Genomic DNA, 17,664 nt, shown 5'->3' on the forward strand with positions numbered 1-17,664 from the left:
TCACCTCAGCATTTGGGCGAATGCTCATCCGGTTACTCACAGATCAAGTCACCGCTGTCTCACGGCTGTTGATTGCGAACCACTCAGATTGCGGATGTGGAGTGTAACTTCTGCCAGCCTCGGGTGATGCATGGCTTTGAGTCTTATGTTTCGTCAGCGGGTCGGTCGAACCGCTTATTGAATCTACCACTTTAACTCAAAAAGTGATTTTGACCATGTCACATGAAAACAATAGAAACTGCATTCACTTTCAGAATTAGAATATGCTGGTGTTAGTCAGTGTTTGTGTATGTTTTTCAGTTCGGATCAGATACAACGGAGGCCAAAACATTTATTCTTCAAAAAACAAATTTGGATGAGTATGAACTCTTTATGTATAGCTTTGCAAAAAGTGAAAATCCCCGGAAATGGGTTCAACAAACCGATATGCTCCTTGGAACATGTGTTAAAATAAACGGACAAAAACATTATAGTGCTGATTTGGAAAAGGATATATATATTGAAACATTTCCCAGAGAATGCAGTTTGACAAAGTGTGTGATAAACAACAGTAATGGTTTCCAGCTTTCCCTCAAAAGTCAGGAATGGATTAAAAGAGCTGTTTCAGTTCATCACGGGTGAACCCAAAAACGAATCTATCACATAGCGAAAGACTTGACTCCTATTTATGCAGACGGACTCTGGTATTCTTCTTCTTTTGTAGGAAACAGGTGACATTCCAGCGGAGGGGGTGTCCTCCCCTCAGGCCGACAGGGGAATTTTACCTCTGTGGGATGGAGCATCCCTGAGTAGGTCCCCTTTGGAAGCAGCGATGAGCAGCACTAAGCGGTTGTTGAGCGCAGACTCAACTGTCACTTCTCCTTGAGTAACCAGACGACGGCAGGAAGTGGAAAAAAATGTATTACAAAATACAAAAAAGTGCGTCGGGGTTTTAAAAGAGACACCGCATGAATGGGATTCATCAAGGATCATTATTAATTTGATGAAAGATTTGCACCCATTGCCGGTAAAACAGTGAAAAAAAAACAAAAAAAAACACGTTTATTATTATGATTATGATTATTTATTGTGATGATTATTATAATTATGATTATTATTATCACTAGTAGTATTAGTAGTAGTAGTAGTATTATCATTATTATTATTATTATTATTGTTAATATTATTATATTAATTTACACATATTCAAAAAGAAGCAGATACAAAATAATTGGATTTTATTTATGAATTGGAAGGGTGGAGGGAGGAGTCACTTGCAAGATGGATACTCAAAATCAAACAATTTGAGTTTCAATGCCATGCTTTATTGGCCTGCAATTTTATCTGAATTTGTTGAGATAATTTTTTAAATCCTTAATTTAGAAGTGCTTATTGTGATCACAAATTGCATGGAATTTAGTTGTAAATATGGCTATTAATATGTATATTTCTGGATCTTTTGAGAGTAGACCTGGTTCCTGAATAAAAAGTGTTTTTTTGACCCTAATGGAAGCCTACACACACACACATTCATACACACTTAGACGCACACATACTGACACATGGTAGTTTAGCTGGACTTTTATTTTGACAGGCCAAACAGGAAGCTGACTGATGTTACAGTTAGCTTGCAACTGAGCTGTCAGTTGATAATAGCAGCAGCAGGCTCAGTTGGAAGCAAACTCAGAGTTGCAGCAGCTGCTGTTCAGGCTGCCAGCAGCCACTTGCAAGATGAGATGTTTTATCAGGACGTCCTAAAATAACAGAAACCAAACTCCTGCTAAAAATCTCACACTCAGGACCCTGGGAGATTTACACTCAGTGGGACCGAGCATCCTCGTATTTTTTTATTTTTTATTTTTTGTCTTTCCATTTTTATTTTTAATCTCTCATGTTTCTCGTGTGATGGCTAATGTGTCATCGCTTGATCTGGGAGTTGTGGTTCTGATCTTGCTGACAGCATCTCTTGCAAGTAAGTTACAACCTTTTTATCATGACTTTTATCATCTATCACCTTTGTTATAGAAATTATTGCGTGGCAAAACACTGCGCAGCTGGGATGGGGCCACAGAAAAGTATGGGTTATTAGTCCTGATACCTGTAACAGGTCTAGGAAGGTCAGCTTAAAGTCTTTGATAATTATGTATGAATACATATATACATATATGTGTGTGTGTATATACATATATATGTATATAAACATGTATTGCAATTTGTGAACTGATGTAACCGATGAATCAGTTCATCCAGAAGTGAAAATGTCACCAGGTAGCAAAGAGTAAAGGGATCTGATCCGAGAGATGTGGCGCGTTAGAACTGCAATCACTGACACGCTAGTTTCCCCCAAAAAGAAAAAAAAAAAAGATTAATATGTATTATTTTACAAATAGGGAAAAGGCATACATACGTTTGCATGTGTATCTGCATGTTTGAAAAAAAAGTGCTCTTCTCAGTTCAAACAACCAATAAGGTCATTGTAAATACATGATTTACATGACATTTTTGGTGATAAATCGATGAGATGATCAGGTTAGTATTGCTCTTTTGCACCTTCATAAAACGATCTGTTTGATTTACATGTGAATTGAAAGTCAGAATAGTTGTGCCTGCGGACGAACATAATGTTTGATTCTGAACATAAATGCAACTCACGTAAGTCAATGAGTTCTTTTTTAGATAAAAAAATGAATAAAAAATAATATATATACATATACCGTATGCATACAGTCACAGATTATCCTATTGATTTATTTTAACTGACTGTGAGACAAAGTATTTTGATACAGTTGAGGTCATGTTGGCTCCTGACTATGCGTATTCAAAAAATAAATAAATAACTAAAAAAACCCAAACAGTGTGGTTGGTTTGTAAATGGGACAAAAACGTGGCTCAGACATGTGTCTCTCCGTGGGTGTGGTCAGAACTTTGAGGTTGGGGTTCACAGAATCTCTTGGGGGGAATATATAGGAAATAGTGAGTTTAAAGCATTTTGTGTTCCAAAAGGTGATGTATTATATGCTCTTTTTTTTACAAATTTTTTCAAGTTGTATTTACTTAATTTTCATATAACTGACTTTTTGTGTGCAATATTTCCATATTTTAAAGCTTGAATTTATAGTTTTGAAGTGAGATGACAATGGATTTGGGGCTCAAAACATCAGGTTCATGTTAAGGCTATGACACTCAAAGCGACCAGGAACCTAATTGATATTCACCAATGCCGTTACCATGGCGATGGCAGGTTATTTCTATACAAGATTTGATTTTTATAGACTCCTTTCCAGCTGTTTCACATAAATCAACAACTTTTTTTGAGAATTACCCCAGAATTACAGAGAATATGATTCATGCTTATCTCCAGACGTCTCCCGACTTCGCTCGGTTCCAGGAGATCCATTAAAAAGCGGGAAAAAAAAAGAAAGTAGCATCTTCACACTGACTTTTAGTAAGTGATGAGTGCTGCTGTTGGTCTATAAATACCAAGCAGTTCAAGGAAACAGTGCTTACAGAATATAAATCCAGTATGACCGTATGGACCGGGATCCGCATACAGATTCCAGAGTAAACCCGACGAGGCGGCCTTTCGCTGTTATGCAACGGGAGAAAGATCAACTGCCAGACGGTCTTATATGTTCCGCAGTGCCGACATACTTGCCTGAGACCGACACACCATCTTAACTTCATTAGGTGATTATTCTGTAAATTTAGACAACAGCAGGTCGCTTCTATTTTTTCTATGTTATACACTTCTCTTGGGAGGAGGAGGGGGGGGTCTAATTTTACAAGCACTTGAGTTTTATTGGGAAAAATCATATAAAAAAAAAAAAAGAAAAGCAACTGGGACCCGTCAAAGTTAAACAGTATTTACAAATGATTTAATCACTGTCAGGAAAAGCATACAAGTCGCGTGAAGTTTTTTACGACGGTGTGTCGTGAAGTGATGCGGTGATGCTCCATCAGTTGTGCGTGAACACAGAAATGAAGGGAGGTGTATTTTTGCATATAAAGAAAGTTTCAAACTCTGGATGGGAGGTTAAAGGCCAAAGGTTTCCTTTCCCGACCAGGCGGGTTTTACATCGGATCTCTTTTTTGTCCTTCAGGTTCCTCGGCAAGAAAGGATGTGAGCCAGAGATGGGAGGAGGAGCAGCTGAAGCTGAATACGATCGTGACCCGCGGATCGAATGATCTGGGCGACGAGGCCCCGCAGGCCAGGGGGCGCACGAAGAGATGCACGTGCTACTCGTACAGAGACAAGGAGTGCGTGTATTACTGTCATTTGGACATCATCTGGATCAACACGCCAGAGTAAGAAAGACGTGTGAACTCATGACATCACACCGTGTGACGTCAACATAGATACGTCAGTCAATCGTGGCCCCCCCTTGGTGGAGGCAGTGGGAGGTCCCGTCGCAAAAACGGGGTCACACCACGGGCGGCGGTCGGGTTGCGATTCAAACCGACAAGCGGCGACGTTGCGACGGGAGGTTGAGGGTTCAATCTCCAAATTTTTCTCTCGATCTCAAACGTACTAAAGTCATTACGCTTGATTCGGAAGGCTCGAATGAATTCTCGCAGACGGAGGCAGAGGTGAAATTGTTGTACCAAGTGCAAATAAGTGACATTTGACAAGTTAAAATACATCACATCTCCAGCTCATATATATCCAGTAGTTTTTTTTAAGTATCCTGAACGATCCCAACACCTGCATCAGTAACTTGTGCAAACTCAACAGTTTGCTTCTTGCTTGCATTCAAAGAACAGAAAAGCTGCCAGCGGTAGATTGGACTTACTTCATGTCTATCAATGTGATGTTGGCATCTCATGGTTTATGGACACCAATGCAACCTTTTGATTTTGCCCAAAATTGATAATTCAGCATTGATAAGTCACGCTGGGGCCGTGTATGTAAAGTCTTCGAGTGCAAACAGGCATGCGCTCTTTGCATGTCCTCCATGCAACATTTGTTCGTCTCATTGGTTTGTGACTGCGCTCACTTATGTCGCACCTCCCAAAGCTCGTTCCTTCTCCCGTGACATCCTCGATAAGAGCTTTTTCTTTTCTTTCCTGGAAAGGTAATGGCTGGGAAAAAATGAGGAGCTTCAGGCCGTTTTGTGACACACGGTTCAGATGTATATACGAACAACTTCTGCAACTAAAACCACTACTACTAATTACATTACCAGCATAAATAATTATCACAATTACAGGTATTATTCTGTTCATATTTTCTTTTCAGTGCAATGCCATCTAATAATAACTGATTTGCTGTAATTTCGCTGTAGAACTTCTCCGCTTTCTTGTTAGTACGACCTTCTCCGAACTACAGTTGAGCTTTGTTTCGTTTTCTGACAAAAACAAAAAAGGAAAAAGAAACAAAACAAGAGCAGCTGCGTTAGAGCACAGCCAGAGTACACATTTATCAGTTTTGTTGACTCCTCAGTAGAGGCCTCAGGGCAAATCTACTTTAATTAAGATTTCAGAGAGTGTGAAAACACACCTTTCAGCCAGTGTCTCTTGGGAAACAGGTGGGGTGCGAGTTGGCACTGTATGAATGTGTGTGTGTGTGTGTGTGCATGCACATGTTCCGGTATCTGCCTGCGATCATCTATTTGATTACAAACCTTTCGCTGAGGTGTGGCCACAAGTGTTTCTGCCAGTAGAGAGCAGTAAGGCGATTGTTATTCTCTCGCAAGACCGCATGCAGAACTTCCCTTGAAAAAATACTGATTTTAGGGCCTCATCTCCTCACCCAGTTATGCAGCTGACAAACTCTTTTTCGGTACAGTACCCACTGATTTACTCAGTGGATGAAGTGACTCAGTACACACTGACCACCAGATGACTTCTGTGTCTGCAGTCTTGAAATTGGCTTTGGATGCATTTCAGGCTGTGTGAAATGTTTTATACGCACGCATTACTTTGTGCGCTCCTGCAGATATAGAGGTCTGACTGGAAGTCAACAACACCTAAAAAGACTTACCTGTAACTAACAACTAGAAGTGGAACTGTTTTTTTTTTTTTTTTTTTTTTTTTGGTTTGTTTTGGCAGAGCATTGTCACTGTAACCCAAAAACCGTTTGCAGGTTTGCACTCACTGCAGCAGTGATAGTCAGCGGGAGAACGCGAAAGTGTTTGAACAACCGAAATGAATCGTAATGAACTGAGCTTCTCGGGGGACCAACTTTTATGAGCGCCTGCGGCTGCAGCAGCAAGGTCAATCTACCTCTGGGCCAAATCATCCATTTTTAAAACTACTTTACAACCATCAAGGTGGCTTATAAACCTTGCATCGATATTTCCTCTCTGACAAGGTCTGGGGAAAATACAGTTCCTTTATCTCACTGGTAATAGCGGGCTGCTCTTTGGATGATTCCTAATATGTGTATTATCAGATTTAACATTTTTATCACTACCCATACTCACTTTTACACAATTATAGTCTGCAGTTCCATTTTTTTTTTGCTCCCTTCCGGAAACCAGTTTTTCCCCTGGTCTCAATATTTACATGGCCATTGGAAAGTGCCTTAGACTTATTCTTATATTATATATACGCTGATAAATCAGTATTTCTACAGCCTTCAATCATGTGAGTCAGCCAATTGGAAGTGTGTTGATGAGTTCATTGACATTTATCAGTTCAATAACTTTTTTTTCAATCATTGCAAGCAATGTAAGTAAGAATCAGGTAAACAAACATTTAGGGGCCCTTAATTACAAAGATCTAATGGAATGAAGAAATTAGTGTCATATAGTAATAAAGGTTAACTTTGTCGTATTTGCTCTTAGGGCCATTGGATTACTTTGGACCTAAAGTTCTATGGACCCATGTGGGGTCACAGAAGAGATGACGCCGTCCATAATATTGCATTTAAACGTCCCATCTGTCAACTGATTGGAAACAACCAGTATTTTTAAAGCAGTACATCAACAGAGGTCAGGGTTTTCCATATCCTCCCCCTTGGAAGAATATCTCTGTAAATCACACCCAAGGAAAGATCCGTATTTTTCCTCATCTTTCAATATTTTCTCAAATTTAGGTTGCAGATTAAAAAAAAAAAAAAAATCTGGACATGACACTCCTTTCCATTTCTTCTCTAAATAACCCATCCTCATTTCACTTTGGGCTCACGGGTGTCGAGGTGTAGACGTAAGCTCTTTACAGGATGTTTCTGAGAGTGGAAAAGCATTTGTTGGGTTTAAAGGGTCATTAGAATCGGAATCTAAAAATCCAAAGGGAGCAAGGGGGGAAAAAAAGGTGGGCTTTCACATGCGTGAAGCCGCGAAGACAGTACGAATCACTCAAGGGGTTATACTCTATCACCAAGTGGATATTTTGATAAAATACCTTAGTGGCTCAGGAACACCCCCCTTGGTTGTTCGATATGATGCAATACCCTTAAAATCCAGTAACTGGAAAACATGGCCGCTCAGCAAATCACCCATGGGATCGATAAGGATGCTACGCTATTAGAAAAATGAGGTTCATCATCCATTGGCATAATCAACAATCAGGTCTAATATTTTTTGATGTATTGTAATATTGTATTAAGATGGTACAAAAGATCCTGGAAAACATGGAAGACGTGCTATTTGTTCTACAAGGGGTGAGACGAGGTTAAGTTGTACGATCCTTCACGTCTGAAGATACTCCATTAAGACATATGTTTTCACAATCTGCAGGAAAACAGGTGTCACACAGGTCACTGGCAGGGTGGATATTTCATTTCACGAAAATAGAGGTCAAGAGGCGCAGAAAATACATCAACGGGGTGATCGGGATCCTGACATAGAGGAGGCGTTGTGTGAATATGGGTAGAAAACAGTTAATATATCAAGAATATTTGATCCAGATGTTCAATCAAGTTGTATTGAAGTGCGTGTTTTCACCTTTAAATTGATTATGTTGACTGAATTCTTCAAGAGTAAAAAATGCTGGTCAGCAGCATATAAGCTATACATTAATATGGATGGATGGACATCAAAAAAAGGACAAAAAAATTTAAGAAAAATACAAGAATGATAAACCAAGTCTTAAACATGCAAAACTGGCAGAAACAGCAGTGGAACTAATCGGAGGATAATGAAGGTGCTCCGTTTCAGGGACCACATTAACACTGCATTTTAAGATACTTTGATTTCATCGGTGTGGAAGATGTCCCGCACAATAATTTTGGAGGTCAGCAATCACACATAACTTTTACTTTTGGGGTGATTTGTTTTTTTTAGTTTAAGCATTTATCGAATGTAACATGGGATGCGAGGCCGATGTCCCTTATACATCCATCCATCGTCTGCCGCTTCTCCCGCACTCAAGGTTGCAGGAGATGCTGGAGCCTAACCCAGCTGTCATCAAGCGAGAGGCGGGTTACACCCCGGCCAGTTAATCGCAGGGCCACTTACAAACAAATATCAATCACTCACTCATTCTGCGCTATTTTCCCAATTTTTTCCAACCCGCTGCATGTTTTTGGCCTGCGGGCGGAAACCAGATAACCCACGCAGACACGTGAAGAACATGCAAACTCCACAGAAAAGGTCTCCTTTTTCGCTATGAGGCCGAAGCGCTAACCACTGCGCCACCGTGCCGCCCTCCCCTTATACATATGTTGCAAAAACGCAATACAAACACAGAAAAAAAAAAAGCAATTTCTAAACATGGCTTGATGACTGGCGCGCCAGCCAGTATACACACACTGCATTCTCATCCCAAGAGGAAGCTGGATTTTTTTACACACCCTCAAATTCACTGTGTGTGATCGATTTAGGGGAAAGCCCTGGCTTTTCTTGAGATGATGAAGAAAATGATCCCTCACTCGTCGTGATCCACCCGATATTCCCCCCACTGGGATCCTCTGGGATGCGGTTTAAACTTCGGGGACTCTTGCCGTGCTCGGCTTCAGAAATGCACTGGTGTTGCGCAACATGTAGACGGCGAATGTTTTGAGTGGCAGTCTTGGCACGCCCCCCCCCCCACGCTCTTCACGAAACGGCCTAGAACCTTCTCTGCCGATCAGAGAAGTAATCAAAGAACCGCAACGTGACTCTACTGAAGTCAAGTGAGTACACGGACGTGTAACAACAGAAATGTGAAATGGCTACATCATCCAAAGTACAAATCAAGCACAGAATACTACTTGGTCAATCAAATTTGAGTCAGAAAATACTGTCTTAGTAGATCCAGAAGATGTGTATTTTCCTTTTAACAAATTAGAAGTTTTAAAACATTGAAATAAGACTGTGCTGTCTGAAATATTGCTCTTTCACCCAACCCTGGAATTTTTTTTTTTTTTTTAAATGAGCCCATTGAGACTTTATGACTGAAATTAGACAGTTACAACCGGGCAAGACTTGGCAAGAGTGACGCACTATGCACTTTCTCTAAATGTTATATTGCTGACATTTTGATGACTCTGTCGACTCAAAAAAAAATTGTTGATAATCTGGACTTTTCTTCCCTTGGTGTTGCTTAGTCTCAGCAGTGTCGTGGTTTTGTTGGATCTCGCTGTGAGTCGCAAGGGGAAGCGGCAAAACTGCTGCACAGTAAGAGAAGGGAGTACGAAGGGCCAATCATTTTGGCAGGAGAATTTATTACAAATTGTTTAAGACAAACCCGTGCCAAAAGCAAGCTGGGGCTGAGGTCGACGCCGGAGGGTACAGCAGGTCAAAGCAGGCCAGCCAAGCCGAGGATCCAAAAGCTGCTTCCTGATTGAGCAAAAGAATGGTGTGAACGGGGGAGATAAGGATTTGTACGAAGGCGCGATCTCAATAGGAAGATCCATCAGCAATGTAGATCGGGCATGTGGTTGTCAGGCCACACGCCCGATTCACCCACCGAAGCCCCAGAACACACTTATTAACCGCGGTGCTGTGTAATCCGGTAGCACTCGGATGGAGATACTCTGCATTTCTCCCCGTCAACATTTTAAAAGCATGCATGTAACCCAAATAGCAGCACCTGTGGTTGCCTTTGGTACAAAACCAACTACTGCTGTCTGGGCCAGGACAACTGTTGCCAGTGTTGTGATTTACAAGCTGGACTTGGAGGTAGCGCATTTGTCAAAGGAACATCCAGGTTTATAGATGCATTATGTAGTAGGCGCTTCTTAGAGTAGCTTTTGTCCAACTCCGTTGTTAGGAACCCAAAAAGTAGCGCTACGTTGTACTCATTATGCTATTTATGATTTTTAAGTTACTGCCTCTGATCTGTGGAACAGTTATTACAGATATTTGATTATTTCTTCTAGATTCATGGTTTCCTTAAATCTTTTTTTCTTAATTTCTTGAATTTTTTTTTTTTTAAATGGGAGGGAAATCAAACAAAATGAAAATAAAATCACATTTTTGCAAAAGAGAGTATTTGCAAAAATGCAATTTTATTTTCGTTTTCTTTGATTTTTTTTGAAGAATGAATTAAGAATTTCTTCCCATTTAAAGAATTTTTTTTTAGAAAATTTATTGTGATTTGAAGACATGCAGTAAGTTTACCAGAATTCTGGTGCATTTACCTGCCATCAGAGAGTGCAATGTAACAAGAAAAAGTTTAAAGTAAATACAGTATAAAAATAATTGTGATGTATACACATGAGAAACCTCAGATGTTGTATATACGTAGCATTACACAAAGGTAATATTGTAAATGCACAACAAAATAGACAAGTGGAAAACCCCAACCAACATCATTTACAAAGCACTTTGAAAAGCAACAGCTGGAACAAAGATCTACAGGTAAAAACAAAGGACGTTAAACAAACAACACAACAATAACAAATATTCAAAAATACTAATTAAAATGCTGGGAGATGTTGAGAAAAACATCAATGAATAAATAATTCCATGATTACATTCCATGAAATTAATATCTCACGCAGGGTCAAAGACCAGTACGTGGAAGTATGTTTTTTTAAGGTGCATCTTAAAAATAGAGTGAAAGTGTTTGTCTAAAGTGCAGAGGCACTTCTTGATAAGGTTTGGAGCCATAGATGAGGAGGCTCCGTCCCCTCTAAGCTTCCACATTGATCTGGGTACCTTTAGGAGCAGCTGGTCAGCTGGCCTTAGGGTCCAAGCAGTAGTAAAGGGGCCGAACAGTTCAGTGCAGATGCATTTTGAACCAGCTGCCGGCTGCGAACAGAGAACTGGCTGACTGTAAAATAAACGTTGTTGCGGTAATCCAGCTGAGACACAATAAAGCTGCGGATTAGGGTTAAAAGCGCTATCTGGAAAGGATGGGTTTGATATTTGCCTGCTACCATAAACTAAAGAAACCAGGTCCAAACACCACCAGTTCTGTTTTATTCTCAGTAAAAGTCTAAAAAGTTTCGGACCCCCAATGCTTTAAGATCATCCAAACAAACCAGAATTACGTTCGCTAAAAAATGCATCTTTACATTTTTAAGGGACATATATCTGATAGTCATCAGCATACAAATCAAGTGTGATACTGTGCCTTCTAAAGATTTCCCCAATGGGAGAAAATACAATTAAAATACCAAGAGCTCTAAAATTGACCCCTGTGGAACCTCACATGTCAAGAGAGCAAGGAATTGTTTTTAGTGGAGTTGTAGCAAATGAAAGCTTGCTATTACAGGTTTGTGAGAAGCAGCCTTGTGGACAGTTGCTCTTGCACTTCAAATTTATAGAATCTCAAAAAGCAGGTTTTAGTCTGTATTTGTCACCGATATGTCACCTTGGGAAAATTCAGTGCTAATATATTTCTGTTTAATTTTCACACAATGTGTCAGAAAGGTTTTGGTTTTTATAGGCGTGAACACATGCATGCATGACTTTAAATCGTTGCAAATGTTCACTAAAATGATAATTATGCATAAAAAAGCTTACAAATTTACGCACATACATTGCAAATACATGTGCTGGGTAGTTTGGTAAACCAGATGCAACGCACACAGGACATGTACTTTTTCACATATCTGTCTTTTTTTGTTTTTGATTTAGTGAACTTTACTCAACAATGAAAGTTAATACTTTCAAAACACATATCAATAACAAAGGGCAATTTTCATTATATTTATGATTATCATCTGTTAACCGCCTTCACACTGATTTCCATGAACCTTCACCTTTTTGTATTCTAAGAGAGAGAGTGACACCAAGGTAGAATAGCGGTAGATGCGTTCTTTATTAATCCCAAGGGGGAAATTCACACTTAGTCTTCGGGTTAGTATATAAGGCCGTATGTGTTCCCATCATCGCCGAGTCCATTTTAAGTCTCTCCAGCTGCTCACTTAAATGAATGACCTCATTTGTACCAGGCGTTTTAACACGCGATCGGGATATGGGTATCTGGAATATCAAGGTGTAAATGAGCCGATTGGTTCGAGACCACCTGCAGGGGCAGCTTAGCTCATGTTATGCTCAGATTGCAGTTGTACATAGTTGCAGCTCTGTGCCAATACATAAATTACAAAAAAAAAAACAAATTAAAGGAATAACCTGTGAGGCTTCTTTATTTTTATTCATTTATCTCTATTTTTATTTTCTTCTTTTTCCTCTTTTGTGTGTGAATGTTGACGTCTTTTGTTTTTTGTTTTTTTTTGGAGCTCTTTTTATGTGGCCAGTAAAATATTGATAGACTTGTACTGTGGTTTAATCTATCTAGGAGCCATCGGACGGAGATTTTATTGATGAGACAAGGTTGTTTTTGGACCAATCTTACGCTTACATACTTCTCCCCGTGTTACAGCAACTGATTCACATCAGTCGTTTATTCAAATCATTTAAACATGTGTTTGGGCAGTATCGTGAGTGAGGTGACCAACATAAATAAATAAATACTGCTAAAAACGCTGATGTCTGTTTGAGAACTGACATTTGTGTTTAGTATTGAAAAATCAACCAAAGTTGAATGTGTTGAGAACATGGTGATAGTTTGTCATATCCAGTTCCACCAGCTTAGTGATTCAGTGCTATTTGATGAAGATTGGCGAGATAAAAAGATTCCTAATATGGGCTTGATTACAAGGAGCTTTTTAAGGGGAAAAAAAATTACAGAAGACTCAATGTTCTGTAACTCAAGTTAGTTTTCTGAGTGTCCAGCATTTTTCAACAAGGAGGCCATTAAGACCTCTGCAGAAATCCATCACTTTGTGGACTTGAAGCAGTTGGTGTTGAAATTAAAAATAGAACTGAGTTAACCTTTCAAGCAAGTGTTGACACAAATCATTATGAATCAGTTAAATATTGCCATTTTTGAACGGTCTTAAATTATCTTGAAACGCTACGCTAAAAGACGCGTTGAGCACGAATTCAACCCAACCACTTATATCTATTTCTTATATAAATCTTGTTTCCTTTTTTAGGCACACCGTCCCATACGGCATGTCCAGTTACCAGGGGTCCCTGCGAATGAGGCGCTCCACTGGCGCTGAGCAGGGGAGAAGGGAGATCGAGGCCCGGCGCTGTTTGTGTGCTCTGCATACAGACTCCAACTGTGGCACATTCTGCATGGACAGGTAAACTGACTGAGAAATGTGGAAACCTTGACTAGAATTTACACTGAGAGTTAAAGCTGAACACAAGAGACACATGGATTATCACTGTAATAAATGAAACATAACATCTGCATATGGCCATATGAAATAGTGAGCTATGATTTGAAAAAATCGCGTAATTCTGCCGCACAATTGATCAAATCGGAGCCTTTTGAAAGTTAATTCATCAAGAGTCATCCGATAGATGTTTGCGGAGGTTCTCGGTGAAATCTGCATCCTATAGATCTTCTGTTATAAGTTAGTGATGGGCTGCACAGCCGAAAGACGCCGCACGATTTATCAGGATGTGATAAATTATGAATTTGTCTTTACACGATTCATGGTGTTTTATACTAATCTAATATCATATAACTGTGAATGATTTGTTTGGTGCCACTTGAATCACAACAGAAATCACATCCATGAAACATTGGCATCAACAAAATCAGCTTTAATTGTATGTTTCTACCATATAAGGTAAAACAGTCATTGTTTCAGCTGTGTATTAATACAAAACCTACCTTTTCAATAGTACACATAATATTTAGTACAGATTTTTATAAAGTGTTATAAAAAATGTCTTGCACGTGTTATTATTTGCCAATGTGTATCTCCACTCACAATCCTGCAACACATGTCTCAGTGTTTTTCGTCAAAATGTTTCTACATGTGAAAATACAGTGGGTACATTTAAAGGGAATGTTTAAAAAACAATGCTTATTTATTTGGTCATTTAACTGTAGTCAATCTCCGTTTCACAACTTGCCGATTGCCAATTTCACAGAGGAGGCACATCGCAAAACATTTAAACCAACACTTGCTCATGACTGACTAAATATAGACGCAACTCTGTCACGTAGAAAAACTACCGGGATGGGCGGAGCCGCAAGAGGATTTAAATCAGAAGCGCATTAGTTAATCATAGCTCATATTCAAAGTTGATTGTGAAATAGACAAATAACTAAATGAGGCGGCGCAGTGGTTAAAGCTTCTGCCTTGTAGCAAGAAGGTCCCTGGTCGCTTGCATGTTCTCCCCCGTGTCTGCATGGGGTTCTCTGGTTTCCCCCCACAGTCCAAACACAGGTAGGAGGTCAGTTTGAGACCCTAAATTGCCCGGACGTGTGAATGACAGAGGGATGAATGGTTGCATGAGTCTATATGTGTTCTCTATATGTGTATGTTTGGGCAACTGGCCCAGCGTGAACCTCTCGCCCGGCGACAGCTGTGATAGCTTCTAGCACTCCCTGAGTGTTGGATAAGTGGTAAAGATAATGATTGAATGAATAACTCGATTAATATACAAATAAATTAACAAATAAACAAATCAATTAATTGTTTAGTTATTTTTATTGTTATCATAATTGGTAAAAATATAATAGCATTAGCTATCAGATTTCAGACTATGCACTTTCACAATTTCAGTTTTGCTTGAGTGTAAAGGAGTGGAATGGCATACATGTGCTTGAGGACAGGGTTAAAAAAAAAAAAGTTTTGCTTTTTCGCTAAGCTGCTTTACTCGCTCAAGATAAAGTGAGATATTGACGGCAAACTTCGAAAGCTGATTTGGTTGATAACCGAAAGCGTCTCACACTTTGTCAGAGTACATTCAGATGAAACAGACACAACCTGAGATGGTAAATCAGAAATGTCAAATCATATTTACTGCTTTTTATTCTTCCTCAGTAATATGCCACAACAAAAGCAGCCCCCCATAATAATAATAATAATAATAATGATAAAAATACCTCAATATTAAGAACAACAACAATGATAATGCATTTCAAAACAATACTTTTGTTTCATACGTTTTAATTTTACCTTGTAATTTTTTATTTAGTCATGTTCTTTGAGTTTTCTTGCAAAATTTTATCATTCATCATTTAATATATGACCCCGTCATATATTAGAGATGGGTCAGAGAGGTCAAAAGGTCACAGAGAGTTGATCCAATTGAAACAGAGGAGCAAATCATCTGGAAAGATTGTGTCCAATATGACTAAATCGGCAACATCCGATTCAAATTCTCTTCATCCCGTGATGTCTTTTCTCCTGCAGGCAGAGGATTAACCCCCCGGTGGCACCTGAATCCGACGGGAAGAATGCAAGGCCTGCTGCGAAATGAGCCTGTGACATCCTCTAATGTGGACCGGCGCTGTCTTTGCACGAAGACACGCCTGAAATTTGAGGAGCGGCCCGTACACTATATCTACGCGAATGTAGATGGACACGTGTTGAAATTCGCTGCCTGTCTTGCCATTAGAGCCGACGGATAATTCGCAACCACAAAGGGAAAAGCGAGCGGTAGCAGCAGGGAAGCAAGCGGCCTTTGTCTTGTCTGTTTCGCAAGTGTCAATGTTTTTCATTATCTTGTCACAGCTAAGGATAATCTACTTGTCCAATATGAAAGACATGGTGTTCGTACGTATGTTTGGCTGTCATTTGACTCCCCGACTTCAGCATAGCCAGGTTTTTGTTTGCGGGACATTTGTGTCTGCATCTCCACAGGGGCGTCAAAACCGATATTGTAGAGTTGTCACGGGCACTGAAACCTATGTCATAATGCTCCCATGGCAAAAAAAACAAAAACAAAAACAAAACAAATCGGAAAACATATAAAAGATTTGAAGTGCAATAGGCCCCTGGGCACAAGTCAATTTTTGGATTCTCTTGTTTATTTATTTTTCTTTCCTTTTTTGTTTCATCTTTGTTTGGCCAGCAACTGACTTTTTTTTTTTTTTTTTTTCACTTTTTAACACCCCCAATTTTTTGTTCTTCTCTTTTTTTTTGAGCCAATGATTGTAAGGGTTTTTCATTTTTGCTAAATCATGGCAACGCCCCACCAAACCCAAAAACAAAACAAACAAAACATGACCAAACTTTGTGAAAGATCTGGCCTGAGGAAAATGACCTACACTTGTGGAGAGCAAGTGTCCCAGAAAATACAAAAATTACCCTTTATTATCGACAAGAAAACTATTTTTATAGTTTTTGAAATCACAAGTATACCTAGTTCATTTCTGCTGCATACCTACATACATAAACACTCCCACTGGGTTCCTTGTTTTAGCCCACAGTCTAAAAACACGTACGACCAAACAACAGGAAAAGCGGGATGGAATATATACAAATTGATTAATTATAAAAATTATAAAATTCCGTATCTTGAGAATGTTGGCAAGACAAGCGCGTGATTTATCCAGAAAAAAAAGAGAGTTGCAGTATGTATCAGGGAAGAAAAAAAAAGGAAAACAAAAATGATTTTTCGCGAAAAAATTCCAATAGGGTCAAATTTTATGTAGCAAAATTGGAAGGCTGAAGTGAATTTATTTACTGAGGACATAATCAGTTTGTCACTGGGAACTTTTTTTTAAATAGCGCCACAACTTAATTTAAGCCAAAAAAAGGGAGGTGTGCGGCACACAATGCTAACTTCATACCTAATTCTAAATGGAGCTTGTTTGTCAAAGTTATCTGCATCCAGATATTCATTATTCAGAGTCTTTTCATGATGATGATTTTGATAAAGATGACGCCGCTGGTGGAGTTTTACAGTATTTTGTTTTATTAAGCCGAATCCCTGCCAACATTCTATTTGTATGAAAAGTTTCAACATATATAAGAGCTTTTAACTATATTTTGATAGAATACCAAAATGTACAATAAAGGTTTATGTATATGTATATATATTTATACATACAAACATATAATTGTATATTTGATAATACTAATTGATAATCTTGTACGGTACCATATATAAATTAATGGCACATTTCATTTGTCTTCTGTTTTTCCTTGAACAATTGGGCACTATATACTGTATATGAATACAGAAATAAATTATATTGTCATTGACAAAAAGAAAAATAATCAATCAACTTCTCAATGTAAATCACAGCATATCATCATTGGAATGTGGTTTGCGGAGAGATGTCTAAGGGTGTAGCACTTTTAAGTTACAACAGTGTTTTCTCAAACACAGCCGAGGTTATATATTGAAGGCCACCGAAAGTCTTGGTAATTCATAAAAACGACAACCAAGTATGCTAACAAAGCAGTGAGAGCAGTGGGCCACATTTGCAAAATGTCAGTAGAAATCCCCAGCTGACCATCTTGTAAATGCAAACACTTGATTTGTTTTGATCTCTTTAAAAATAATGGTCCGAAAGTTTATTTGTGTAGTGAAATTCAGCATTCAGAGTCAT

At 39.0% G+C, this 17,664-nt stretch overlaps 1 protein-coding gene across 1 annotated transcript; it reads left to right on the forward strand.

Moving 5' to 3' along the window:
- The first annotated feature begins 1,676 nt into the window (after positions 1 to 1,676).
- LOC147222281 (endothelin-3) lies at positions 1,677 to 17,215 on the forward strand. The gene is made up of 4 exons (XM_086168306.1): positions 1,677 to 1,951; positions 4,080 to 4,284; positions 13,292 to 13,444; positions 15,518 to 17,215. Exons 1-4 carry the CDS (start codon positions 1,885 to 1,887, stop codon positions 15,582 to 15,584), a joined length of 492 nt encoding a protein of 163 aa, XP_086024432.1. The 5' UTR covers positions 1,677 to 1,884; the 3' UTR covers positions 15,585 to 17,215.
- The last annotated feature ends 449 nt before the right edge of the window (positions 17,216 to 17,664 follow it).

Source organism: Fistularia commersonii, chromosome 21 (assembly GCF_037954325.1).
Source record: "Fistularia commersonii isolate RoL2024-O1a breed Wild chromosome 21, RoL_Fcom_v1.0, whole genome shotgun sequence".
In the NCBI taxonomy this organism is placed as follows: domain Eukaryota; kingdom Metazoa; phylum Chordata; class Actinopteri; order Syngnathiformes; family Fistulariidae; genus Fistularia; species Fistularia commersonii.

What these genes read in the sequence shown, in the direction of transcription:
- LOC147222281 (XM_086168306.1), top strand. Translation starts at nt 1,885, where the DNA reads ATGGCTAATGTGTCATCGCTTGATCTGGGAGTTGTGGTTCTGATCTTG. An exon ending in ATCTGGATCAACACGCCAGA is followed by an intron (nt 4,285 to 13,291) that starts GTAAGAAAGACG and finishes TTCCTTTTTTAG; the next exon opens with GCACACCGTCCCATACGGCA. An exon ending in GGCACATTCTGCATGGACAG is followed by an intron (nt 13,445 to 15,517) that starts GTAAACTGACTG and finishes TTTCTCCTGCAG; the next exon opens with GCAGAGGATTAACCCCCCGG.